The 12,382-nt window shown below is 38.1% G+C and overlaps 1 protein-coding gene across 1 annotated transcript in view; it reads right to left on the reverse strand.

Moving 5' to 3' along the window:
- SPTBN5 (spectrin beta, non-erythrocytic 5) overlaps nt 1-12,382 on the reverse strand; it is a 105,512-nt gene that overhangs the window by 21,521 nt on the left and 71,609 nt on the right. The window contains exons 43-51 of the mRNA XM_027458500.3: nt 10,057-10,175; nt 9,210-9,324; nt 8,452-8,565; nt 6,789-6,910; nt 5,993-6,155; nt 3,916-4,104; nt 2,831-2,908; nt 1,197-1,369; nt 32-122 (exon numbers count right to left, since the gene is read on the reverse strand). Coding sequence (XP_027314301.1) covers nt 32-122; nt 1,197-1,369; nt 2,831-2,908; nt 3,916-4,104; nt 5,993-6,155; nt 6,789-6,910; nt 8,452-8,565; nt 9,210-9,324; nt 10,057-10,175 — 1,164 coding nt within the window. The remainder of the gene's footprint in view (nt 1-31; nt 123-1,196; nt 1,370-2,830; nt 2,909-3,915; nt 4,105-5,992; nt 6,156-6,788; nt 6,911-8,451; nt 8,566-9,209; nt 9,325-10,056; nt 10,176-12,382) is intronic.

A 12,382-nucleotide genomic window follows, 5' to 3' on the forward strand; every position in this document is an offset into this window, starting at 1 on the left:
CCAGAATACCGTGAATCCTGTGTAATTGTACCTCATAGGAATTCTTCAGAAACTTCTGCAGAAGCCTTGATTCCTCTAGCAGATGTCTGCGAGCAGCAGCATTCTCCAGCAATTTCTCTTTTCTGAAAGGAAGACAGATGTGTGAGGAAAAAGCCACAGAGTGATTTAGATAGTATACTGGCTTTCGATTTTTATCTCTAAAAAACACATGATCTAACACTTGGTGTCTAAGAGAGAACTGTCCATAATATGCAGCCTTCCATGATTCAGACTGTCAGAGAAGATGCTCAGGACACTATAGGAATTTGATTACTAGCAGATAAATATGTTTAAAGTATGCACAAATTCTGTGTGTATGATACCTGCATCTAGGAATCACATTACTGCCTTTCAGGGGACAACTGAACATAAGGTCAGCTGGTTTCTATATGGAAAGCCTATGGGTATAATGGTATTTGTCACTGAAAATATCTGACAAGCCAAAGCCACAACATCCTTTCATCATTCTTCCAAATGTGAACCTGCAGCACTTTATTCGTGTTAAGACAGGCATGAAATAGTTTGATCATATTAATAATTTTGTATGCTTGCTTTCACTGTAAAGGATTTCTAATTTCTTTCTGTAAATTTTACATACATCTCTTCATCTACCATAGAAATGAACATAACCACTTCCAATGCTAGTATTTGTTTAAGATGAACACTACGCAACATGCCAGGAAAAATAAAGTAATTCACACAAAAGGCCAAGATCTAATCAGAAAGAACTGCAAAATGCCCTAAAATGATAATTTGAGCTGGGCTTTCAGATCAGCCCACTAGAGCAGTGAAAAAGCAGTTGTGTATGAAATGACCTTTGTCGATGGTATTTAATGACAATGAAATATTTAATGGCACAGCAGGCCTCCGTGTGTTGTCTGCAGCACTGTCCCTATGGCCCAGCCAGGGTACAGAATTACAGGAATACTGCCTTTTTCTGAATCTCATTCCCCTTCTGCTTAACTGTATTTTGGAAGCCTCTTACTAAACATTAACTAGTCTCAAGCCAGTTTTGCAAGATCACAGATTGCAGTGGAAAGTCAAGTAAATGCAAACTAGTTTATGGTTCTCTTACAACATTTGGATATGTTAGTCACATTGGAAGAATTTCATTGCAAACGAGAAGGGTGGCAGACATGGGAAGGGTTTGACTTCACCTCCTCAGAACGGCCTGGCATCTGTTGGTGATGTTGTCTGAGTCATAGTGCTTGTTCTGAATTAGCTGCTGAGCAAACGAAGCCATCTCATCAATTTTCTCCATCTGAGTTTCCAGGGATTTTTCAAACTGCATGTGTTTCCGCTGTAGGCTCTCCACACTAGACAATGAGTCCTGGATGAAATTTCAACAAAGGGAAGCTGCCTTCAGTCAGAGTTATTCCATCTACCACTGATAATGCAGAAGCTAAATGGCATTTACCCCACATTTGCAAGCTGTCAAGAAAATTTATTGGCCTTTGAATATTTTTGGCATTGAATCTGAGACTTGGGGCCTAAATGTTCCACGCATGGTCTGAGACTATCATTTCAGGGTCAAAACTGAACAAAACACTGGATGCTTTGCTGCTTCTGCTTACTGTTGTGCTACATAGAGCATCTCACACTTCTCAGAAGATAAAGCTGATCACCTACTCATAAATCAATCTTGTGACGGATGCTATTTTTGACAGCAAATATGGGATGCCAAACTGACATCAAAGTTATGGAAAAAATATGTCACAGAAAGAGATTGAAATTAGAGCTTCAGATCATGGAATTTGGAAGAGCTTGGATCCAGATTTGAATCTGAGGACTGGTGTCTGCCATTACAGTTAATCTAGAGACAAACACTTTCTAACTTCCTGTAACATTTGTGAGTCCAAAGCTTCAAGAGCTCTTTTTTTTTTTTAGCACCCCCTTGCACTTTTAATTTTAGAATCAGTGTCAAAATGTTGTTACGTTAATAAACTCTGCTTTATCTCTGTTCTAGAGAAAGCTATAAAGCTCCGGAAGAAACATTGTCTCAGAAGGTCATGTCAAATGGGTCAGAAAAACATCTAAACTTCTGGGTGCTTACACGAGTCATTGGAAGAGAAATTACTGAGTACTTTCTTTGCATTGCTGAGATAAATATGACTGGAAAAATGGGTGGTTCCTTCTAAGTCTCTTATACTTCAATGGAGGGACTGTAAATACATACCTCCAGGCTGAAACTTACAGAGACAGACACCAGCCAATAGCATTACATGCTTTTATGCTTTTTTTTTTTTTTTTTTTTTTTTTTTTTTTACCATCTGTACTAATTATGCCTACACTGAACTCTGAGATATAATTGTAGCTTCTGCACAGACAGCTGATTTGGTACCTATACAAGGTACTGAGTAAAGCATCACAGTTTATACCCAGCATCCTGCATGGTTTTTGTACCCCATGCCTTAGTCTGTAGTTCCAGTTATTGCACTGTTACTGGTACCTGAAGAATCTAATTTAGAGTTACACTAGGTATGTCAGCAGTGACAGGGGTGACAACCTGCACAACGCTAGTAAATTTATTTGGGCCAGATATATTCAGTAAGAGAAACACAGTCTATTTTCTTTCTGTAACAGGAGCAGTCAGACTGGTTAATTACTCTTGGGGCTGAGCAACCCATCCTGTGTAGAGTATTGAGGAAGGAAATTTGATCCCAGATCATCAACAAGACCAAACAGTAACTTCAGAAGAAGAAGATGGAAGGTTCTGAGCACATCATCATACTTCACAGCTCCCAGTTCCAGCCTGATGCCTAAGAACATTATAATTTCTTGGAGCACCTACCCCTAAGTCTTCATTGGCTAGGAAAGCCTCTTTGCTGCTGAGCCAGCTCTCAGTCTGTTCCACATAGCCATAGAATTTCTGTATAGGAAAAAAAAGCAGTCATAAACATGGTGTAAAGTAGACTTGGGTGGAGTATACTGAAAAAAAACCCTAAACTGCTAGGGCAATTGCCAAAATTAACCACACAGCACTGGATGCTGGATGGCAATAAGCATTAGATGCTGCCAAAACCATGTGCGTAACAACTATTATTGTAAACTTCTCTTTTATAATATAACTGTTTGCCTAAGACACTGGATACAATACAAGTAATTATAGCATGTTTGCTAATACCGTAGGGAGAGTGCTGTGTAAGGTAACTGGCCAGCAAACAGGACTGTAACATGGCCTGAAGTTAAGTAGAATGTAATACATAAAGAAGCTTAAAAGCAGCCCTTACCATATGGTCTGAGTTCTCATATATATGAAGCTTTTTAGATGGGACTAGTAGGACAAGCTGTTATTTAAGGTACTTGACATCTACCCATTGTAAGATCTCTGTTTCAGTTATTTCTAACTTTTGCCAGCAAGTTATCTGGGCAGAAATTTTGTAAAGTGAGATGATTATTTCAGGGATGTGTTTCTGGAAAACTGCAGCCAAGACAGTTCTTATGTTAGAAAAAAGGCCAGGGAAAAATACATTATTTTGTCCATGCTATATTTTTCTTCAAATAATTCTTTAAAAATACAAGACTCCACCCATGTTTTGGGGGAGGTTATGAATTTAGTAGGGTAGTGACATTCTACTTTTAGTACATGCCTTTTTTCAACTACATAAATGTTTGACCTAATTTTGCCAAGTTTTATAACTTCTGAAAAGCAGATGAGCACATGTTCCATAGAAATTTCTTTGATTTGTAAAGATGGAATTTAAACATATAATAAAAATCCTGTGCTCACAGAAGCCTTCCAGAAACCAGTGTTAAACACTGGGTATTATAATTTCATCCCCAATAGATAGTAATCCCATGTTATAAATGTGCTGTTTATACCAAGGAAAGTTGTCACTGGGATGTACATTCCCTGTAGAATGTCATTTTACTCACCTGTAAATCTTGTGCCTGAAACAGTTTTACATATTGCTCCTGCCATGCTTCGATCAGTTCAGACCAGGCTTGCTGTAGTCTGGAAAGGGACTGGTGAATCTCAGGGGTTGCATAGTGACCAGAACTGGCAAGTTGTTGACCATAGTTACTGAGAGAGTTGAATCTTTCCACTCGTGCTTCAATCTCCTCCTAAAATATATTACTAAGGTTGATGTCAAGGGTTTATGGAAAGCCAAGTATTCAGAATACAGGCCTTAAGGGGAGGAATATAGACTGTAACTTTCCAACACTAATATTTGTATGGAAAATCATTCATGTTTGAGCTATGTTACTGAAAGAGTACAGAATTGCCTAAGAGAAAATAAATGTGGACAATAAATGACTTTATTGCTCTAGGAACAACTGGTCTCCTACAAATCAAAATTGGGATTAAATTAGAAACAGATCGGAAAATACTCATGTAAATGAAAACAGTTTTGAACACCCATAATACTGTATACCCCACTGAGTCTTCCTACATAAAGGTGGTTCTTATGAGACAAACAGTATCTAGAATTTTTGCCCTCCTGCCAAATAAATTGGCATCAGATTATTACATTAAAGACACTGTTCTACTTCATTTCATGGTGATAAAATTAAATATTTAACTTTTTCACCTGGTCTGAGGAATGAGTTATGCCTGTATACTGAATCCCTGAGGTGAAAGCATTAAAAGCAACTATGAGACCTATGAATTGAGTATGGAATTCCTGATGGAAACCATTTGAAAATAAAAATAACCATGTACTGAATTAATACATTAACTCATAAACCATCTTAAAAATTATGGCATGGACTACTAAATGTCTGAAATTAGAACAGTTCCTTTTGGGGATTTTTTTGAGGGTGGTGATGGTGCTACACGGCTGTAACATACCTTTTTTTTTTTTTTTTTTTTTTTAATTTAGATTAGTACCTGGTGTTCAGCTGCAGTCTCCCCTAAGGACTATAGTTTGAGCCACTAACCTGAATAAGAAATAAATCAATTTTTCTTGTCATGCCTATAATTTTAGTTTAGTCAACCATGTGCAAAAGAATACATTCCCTGGATTCTGCCTTTTACTGTGTGACTATCTCTTTAGAAAAAAGGGGTTCTTTTACTAACAGATATTAAAGACCTAGATCTTGCTACTACCTAAATTTAGAATACATTGCATCAGTGCTTTTTTTTTTTTTTTTCCTCAAGTGTTTTCTATTGTTTCTAAAATTGCTGAGTCTGTGAGATGAGAAATAATTGTTAATAAAAAGAAGACTGAAAGAGGAGGGTGCATCAGGTCTTTGATACTAAATTCAGGTTTGAAAAATGAAATAGAATCTACAAACTAATTATGCTAGTGATGGGACCCACAAAGCACTGGATTTTCATCATTAATATTAGACATGATTCTGGGAACATGCCTTTTAGAAAAGGTAACATAACTGCAAAGAAAATATAACACAAAAGCTGGAAAGTAGCAATGATGCTTGTGAAAAAGTAAAGTAACATTTTTTCTAAGGTTAACTAACAATAGCACTCCTTTTAGAAAATCCACCAAAAATTTTAGCCAAATCAGTCTGCAAACGATTGTGTGGTAATTTGTACTGGGACATGAAGTGTTTCATAACTGAAAACGTAGTACCATCCAATGGTAATTTACTGCCCCATGTGAGTCAATGCTGGTTTTATTTTCCTCTGAGGCAAATGGAATTTGCACCACAAAATCTAGCTCAAAGCTAGATTGCAATTAACTTTTAAGTAACCTGAGTAAAGAGATCAGCACTGAGACTGAATCAGCTTTTAACCTACAGGTTTGGACAGCAGAAGAGGTGAGAGGGAATGTAGCTTTTTGGGACTTTTTACAGACCTATGAACTGTTAAATAGCTCATGGGATAGAGTTCTGTGAGTTCTTAGGTGAGTTCTGTCACTAACCTGTTACTGAAAACTGTCTTACCATAATATTGACAGACACATGCAGTACAATCCTGCTGTCTGCAGCATTTAATTCCCGTAAGGAAGGATTCCCAGTATATTCAAATGAAAGCAAGAATGATACTTGCCTTTCTCTGCTGATGCTCCTCAATCATGCTTTCAACTTCATTTAGACTTTTAGGAAGTCCTCCTGCTTCCATTAAACCTCTGATGTTTTGGATCCAGTCTAGCATTTCCTTCATCTCAAAGTTAAACTTCTGCAATTGATACGAGGCCGCCAGCTTTTCCTTCCTGCAATGGAATGTGCTTTAGCCAACACAGAGTTGTCTAATTCCCGTCCCCTCCCCATTTGCAGAGCAAGGTATCCTATGAGAAAGCAACTCAAGTGAGTTCAAGACTTCTAGCTTTTCCTTGCAGCTCCTAACTTTCTTCATGCTAAACCAAAACTACAGGTGATGACTGCTGCCTTAGAGACAATAAACTCACCTTATTTTCTACCTCAGTTCATTAGGAAAAGAAAAGTGAAAACATTCATAGCTGTTGTTTCCAGAAACAATTCCAACTCAGGCCTAAGCCTTTCTTGTTTTGGAAAGATTCAAGAAAATACCTTCTAGAATCGTCCAAAAATAAGTCTTCCAAAAAGGCTTCAAGACAGATTTAATCTGATAGATAGGAGTCATTTTAGTAGCATTATTTTAGTGGAATAAGCTAGGAACTCATTGGACCAGCTTTCCCAAAGTCACATCTGTGGAACTTCTGTTGTACAAAGTCATCCTTGTTCCAATGCAGGTGTCTTAGCTGCCTGTATATTCTTTGTAATGGACCCTCAAAAACTTTTGGAAAAGTCCCTGGAAAGTAGAATTGTGACCCCAGGGAATAGTTTTGCTCCTGCTAAGAGATATTCAGACCACTAGAAGTCTTTACCTTTGTTTGGCCTGTCCCTGGAGTCGTAGCCAGTTGTTTTTCATCTCCTGTTGCTTCATAGTCAGTTTGTCATTTATGGATGGATTCCTTGTGGAAAGGCGGAAAGATTCCAATTCCAATGGCTGGGAGGAGATTTATAGTGGGGTGAATTTATGCCAAAAAGCTTATGTTTGTTCCTGAGATTGCCTTTCAGGACAAGTAGTTCATTTTAAAGTCCCAGTTTTCAAAAGTGGGCACTTAGATTACAATAGCAAAATATACAAAGAGATTTCTTATATGCAGAAAAAAAACATACACAATTCCAAGCAATCATCCAAGTAAGGAAAGATAACTGTATGTTGCCAAACACCCACAAATGCTACTTTACGATTAAGAAAGCAGTTTTGCAGAATGGTGATAAACATAGAGGAAAACGAAGTGCTAATCATAACCTCTGGTAGCCTAATCTAACTAAGATAGGTAACTGGAGCCACGGAGATAGAGCACAAAGAAGCAACCAGATTTGCCTTTCAGCAAGAGACTCAAAAATCTGTTGTATCTATTTCAGCTAACAGCTGCATCAAAACACCACTTTCAATGTGGACTTCTGGTTGATGCTGCTTTCATTAACACAGCCTGATAAACAGTAAAGAACACTCACCCAAACAGGTTTAAAGTTATCTTTCTTCTTCATTTTCATCAATTTGATGGTGTTATAGAATTTTAATTAGGCAGAAAGGAGAATATGCCAGGTTGTGTTTAATCCACAAGAAAAGCACAGATATACTTTGTAAATGGTATTTGTGGCAGCATTAAAAAACTTCCTCATCCTTCTGTGTTTCCATGCAGAACTCCCCCCTACAGCTTTACTGATGCTATCTGTGGAATGCTGACTGGCAATCACCCACATTTCATATGAGAATTAGCTAAGAAAGTCACAATGTGTGAAGGCATCACACATATCGTCACCATTTGCATACTATAGTGAAGAAAAGATTTAGTGAAATTTTACAAAAATATGTTCCTTATGAAGAGCCTTACTACTCTGGTCAACAGTGAAAACAGTGAGGTGTTGTATATTATTTCTGCTATTGCAGTTCAGCTGAAAACATTTTTTTTTTTTAAAGTATATAATTATATAGGAACTCAGACCTATATTTAATACTCAGATTAGTCCTAAACCATGCAAAGTGGGCATTTTTCAAAGGCAAGAGCTGATTATAGAGGGAATAATAGCCTAAGATTCTTGGGTTTGACAGCTATATCAGAAAACTATGTACACTGTAGTTTTGCATTTTAGTTTTAAACAAAACCAGAGTCAGGGTTTTGGTTCAAGTCAGTCCAGAAACTGGGAGAAAGATGGAGAGCTAAATTTGGATTCCATGCTTTCCAAAAGACAATCCAATCTGGCTTGTAGAGGAGAGTCGACGAATCAACTAATATGTTAACAAGGGACTTCTCTTCTTAGATTTGGTCAATCATGAAGAATGGCATCTCATACAGCATAAAGTACAATTAATTGGCACAGTATTTTACACTAAGAATAAATCTGTGTGCTCTGCCATATGTACTGTTTGCTCATACTCATAGATCTGAACAATCACATTGATGTTTGCACTCTATTCCCAGGAAGCAAAAGGGAACTTTTTTTTTGTAGTATCCTCTGTACTTTTCCACTTCTTACCTCCATTTTGGACTTAATAACGTTGATTTCCCTCTCCATCTCTTCATGTCTTCGAATAAGGTTTTCCACACTTTCTACATCTTTCCCATAATCCAGTGCTTGTATCAGTACACTCTGGAGGGACAGGGGGATGTGTAAATGGTAAAGATGACACAAAGCAAAAGGGTCATATCTTAATTATTTCAAATTGTTTCCTTCTTCCCTTCTTTTTATTGTCATCTGAATGTTCTTATTGTCTTTTTAAATATTAACATAGCACTGTATGTCTGTGCTCTTTAAAGAGATGGAAAAAGAACTTTGAATACTCTCAATCCTGCCACTGAGCACTCACATGTAAAACAAAGGCAGTAGTGCTTCCCTGTGTTTCTTAATCTTTATTTTCTATTCTTTTCCCATAGATGAAAATAGCCCAATATTTAAGTTGTGGTGTACAAATTTGCATGACTGTGCATTTCATGAAATATGGAAAAAAAATATTCTCAGAACCCTAGCAGAAATGGAATTCTTGACAATGAAGAAGTATATTTGCAGAAATTGTTATAAAAATTTCAAACCAATGGTCTTGTAACTTGAAGAAGTTTTGTTACATATTTGGCTACTGACTTACAGTTCAATAAACAGCTTCAGTTACATCCATGAAATCATTAGTAGAAATCATCATATAGCTTTTTTCTTCCATTAATCTCAAAATTACAATCCAGAATAGGCATTTTTACCTCCATTTTCCCATATCAATTAATGTAAATCTGAGAACTCACCTTCTCAGTAATTCTCTCTGTGATATCATCAATTTCTCTGATTAAGGCATGAATCTCTAGAGCTCCTTCTAACTTCTTCCTGTATGCATTCAGGTTACCACGGAAACTGTTCCACCTTTTATTGGAAAGAATATTTTAGGGGTGTATTTCACAGGTGAGAATTTGCACAACTGAGTTTTGTGAAGCTCAGAACTAAGTAAAAGACTAGATTTCTGAGCTACAGTGTGTACTGACCCCCAGTTTCTCACAACAAGGGACACAGCATAGAGGTAAAGCACTAGTCTGACAAAACTATCTGGTTGTATTTGTTCCAAGTTTTCAGGATGGGATACAGTTTAAAAGCTAAAAAGTCCTGATGCAGTTTCCTTAAACTCTCAATAACCTTACAAGCCCTACCTTCACACTTTCGGTTCTTAGCTAGTGGACTGAAGTAGCAGAATCATAGAATGGTTTGGATTGGAAGAGACCTTAAAGTTATCATCCAATTCCAACCCTCTTGCCATGGGCAGTGACACCTTCCACTAGGTCAGGTTGCTCAAGAAGCAATACGCTTCTTCACCAGGGCACAGGGAAGTTAGTTTTCATGGACATAGTCTGTAAAGTGTGTCTGAAATACATAGTCTGAAATAGTATGTCTGTCTCCAAGGCTAGACACATGATTTTGGCTCTGCTGGATCAGAAATCCTTCTGGCTAACTGCTCCCAGAGTTTTGAAAGGCAGCTTCAGTGCCTGAAGTTTGGTAGTCACGACATTAAAGAAAGTGCATATTGAAATTCCAGCCTGCCTAAGATACCTTATCTTCTCTTTCTGTTATTGCTTTACACTGAACATTTAAAGGCATACTCACTTTTCATTGAGCTGTTTCCGGCGCTGATATATTGTCCTTGTCTCTTCCTTGTTTTGTCTCTCCAGTTTCATGGCCAGGGCATTGATATCCTTGATGTGAGCATCGTCTACTGTTGTCTCCTTCAAAGCGAGAAAAGGAACCAAGGTATGTGTTCAAAATGCTTGTGAATGAGTCTGACACATGCAAAACAACAATAACAGCAACAAGCAAGATGTATACATTGCTACCAGAAATTTCAGATAGCTCTTATATCGTGCTGTTATCAGTCCCAAGTGAGTAGGCAGTACCAGCAAGGAAGAACACTAATAATGATACACTGTGTAATGACAATACATAGAATCAGCAATGATCTAGGTCTAGATAAGAACTCTCAGAGCTTCATTTCTAAGACAGGCATTCTAGCAGGGGCTCATCTGTTGAGGAAACACAGCTACAGCTGTTAGTTACATAGGTGGCTGCCGTGAAACAGCTGATATGTGGCAGATTGTTCCTCTGTCAAAAAGGTAAGTGGCTTGTTGTTCCTCACTTTTTTTTTCCTAGATAGGCTTCTGTTCAGAAGTTCCTTAAAATCTATACAGCCCTGAGAAACCTAGACAACCCATAAGTCGGGTTGTAAGGTGTGTCACTGCTTTTTCTTCTAAAGCAACACCACTGTATTTTAAAAGGTATGCTTAACCTTTCAGGCAACTTGCTTCCAGTGTAGCATATGCACCATAGAAAGGATAATATTTGCACAAATACTCTGTACTGTAGTCGATAATTCTTTTGGTGCATGATGGATGGTCAACACTGAACACTGCTCCAGGATTCAAAAACATTCTTTATTTTTGTAAGACTACTAAATCACAGGCTTAGTGGGGAGACATTAATCACTGGTGTAGTAGAAGCACAGCTGCCACATACCAGCAAATTTTTATTGAAGTATTTACTCCATTTGTATTTTATTTATGCTATATCCATACCAACATGCACATTTCCACATGTATTTCAGTATTATACACAGCCACAAAGTAAACAATAGAAACCAGAAGACAGACATATTACTTTTTCAGAACCCTTGCAGTCTCCTCTTCTGGGAGCTAGCAGCATAGTATTCAGAACATGAGTAGAAAATTTGGCAGCCATGGGATAGTTGATCACCATCCTACCCTCACATTTGTCTAGTTGGGGAACCTAGACTGGATGGATGCACACCCTGTGCCAGGACCAGCCTGCTTCTCTTCATGTCACCCTATAAAGCATGGTATAATCAAGCACCAGCTATGACAATATCAGTCTCAGCTTTTTCTGTTAAGAACCATGTTTAAAGTAGTACAGGAGCAGTGGCTACAAGCTGGCAGAAGCTCTGCCTTAGTCAAAGGAAAGATTTATTTCTTCAGTCTTATGCTGACTAGGGTACCATGCTGTTTCTGTCGCTTTCACCATCCTTCTTTTTGACTCGTACAACCTGTAGCACAACTCTTGCTCCCTCCCCTAACTCACGGTTCAGCTGATGAGGACTGAAGGGCCAATGAAGGCCTTTCACTTCCCTGATTCTGTAGTACTGAATTTTGAGTATTTTGGCTTTCCACCCAGATCGAGTACTAATACACTGCCAGGCTCTGGAAGGGGAAGCTCGAGGTTTTCTCCCAGATGCCAGTCATATCTATGCTTTTCTTTTGTGTAGAAGAGGATTTTCTGTTGCCTAATAGCAGAAGGTGATAGAGAAGATGGGAGCTGCTGTTACAGTAACTGGCAACTAGGATAACAGACAAACAGGATAAAGAGAAGATTAAGAGAGAACAATAGAATAAACCTCAGTCATGAAGTCCTAACAGGTCTCCTTCCAGACCTTCCTCAGAGGAGGAAGCAAGGAGGGGAATGGCGAAATAAAGGAGGGAAATGGAAAAAAGTGGTCAAATTGCTTTAAAGGGCTTGTTCACAGAAGGCTTGTATCAGACTTCAGATTCAAACATTGCTGAAACAACCATTTTAAATCCACCTTTGGGTGGAACTCACTATGAATTGCATACCACATGAAGCAAACTGGAAATTTGCTCAAACCTTAATTCAGACTTGCAGAGACAGCTGTTCAGCAACATAATGCAATTCAAAATTTTAGGTTGCATCACAAGCACCTGATGGCTCTGTTTAGACAACATCAAAGCAGAAGGCACAATGATGGAAACCAGTATCCATTTCAATAGCTTATAAACTGGTAATGCTACCTATCTCCCTGATCTTTCATCTCCTCAGGGTACTGGAACTGTATTTACTACCTGGATATGTTGCTGGGTTGAAAAGTTAACTGCTGCTTCAAGCCTTACAAGGAATGTGGAAGCAGGCA

Source organism: Anas platyrhynchos, chromosome 5, assembly GCF_047663525.1.
Source record: "Anas platyrhynchos isolate ZD024472 breed Pekin duck chromosome 5, IASCAAS_PekinDuck_T2T, whole genome shotgun sequence".
Classification (NCBI taxonomy): domain Eukaryota; kingdom Metazoa; phylum Chordata; class Aves; order Anseriformes; family Anatidae; genus Anas; species Anas platyrhynchos.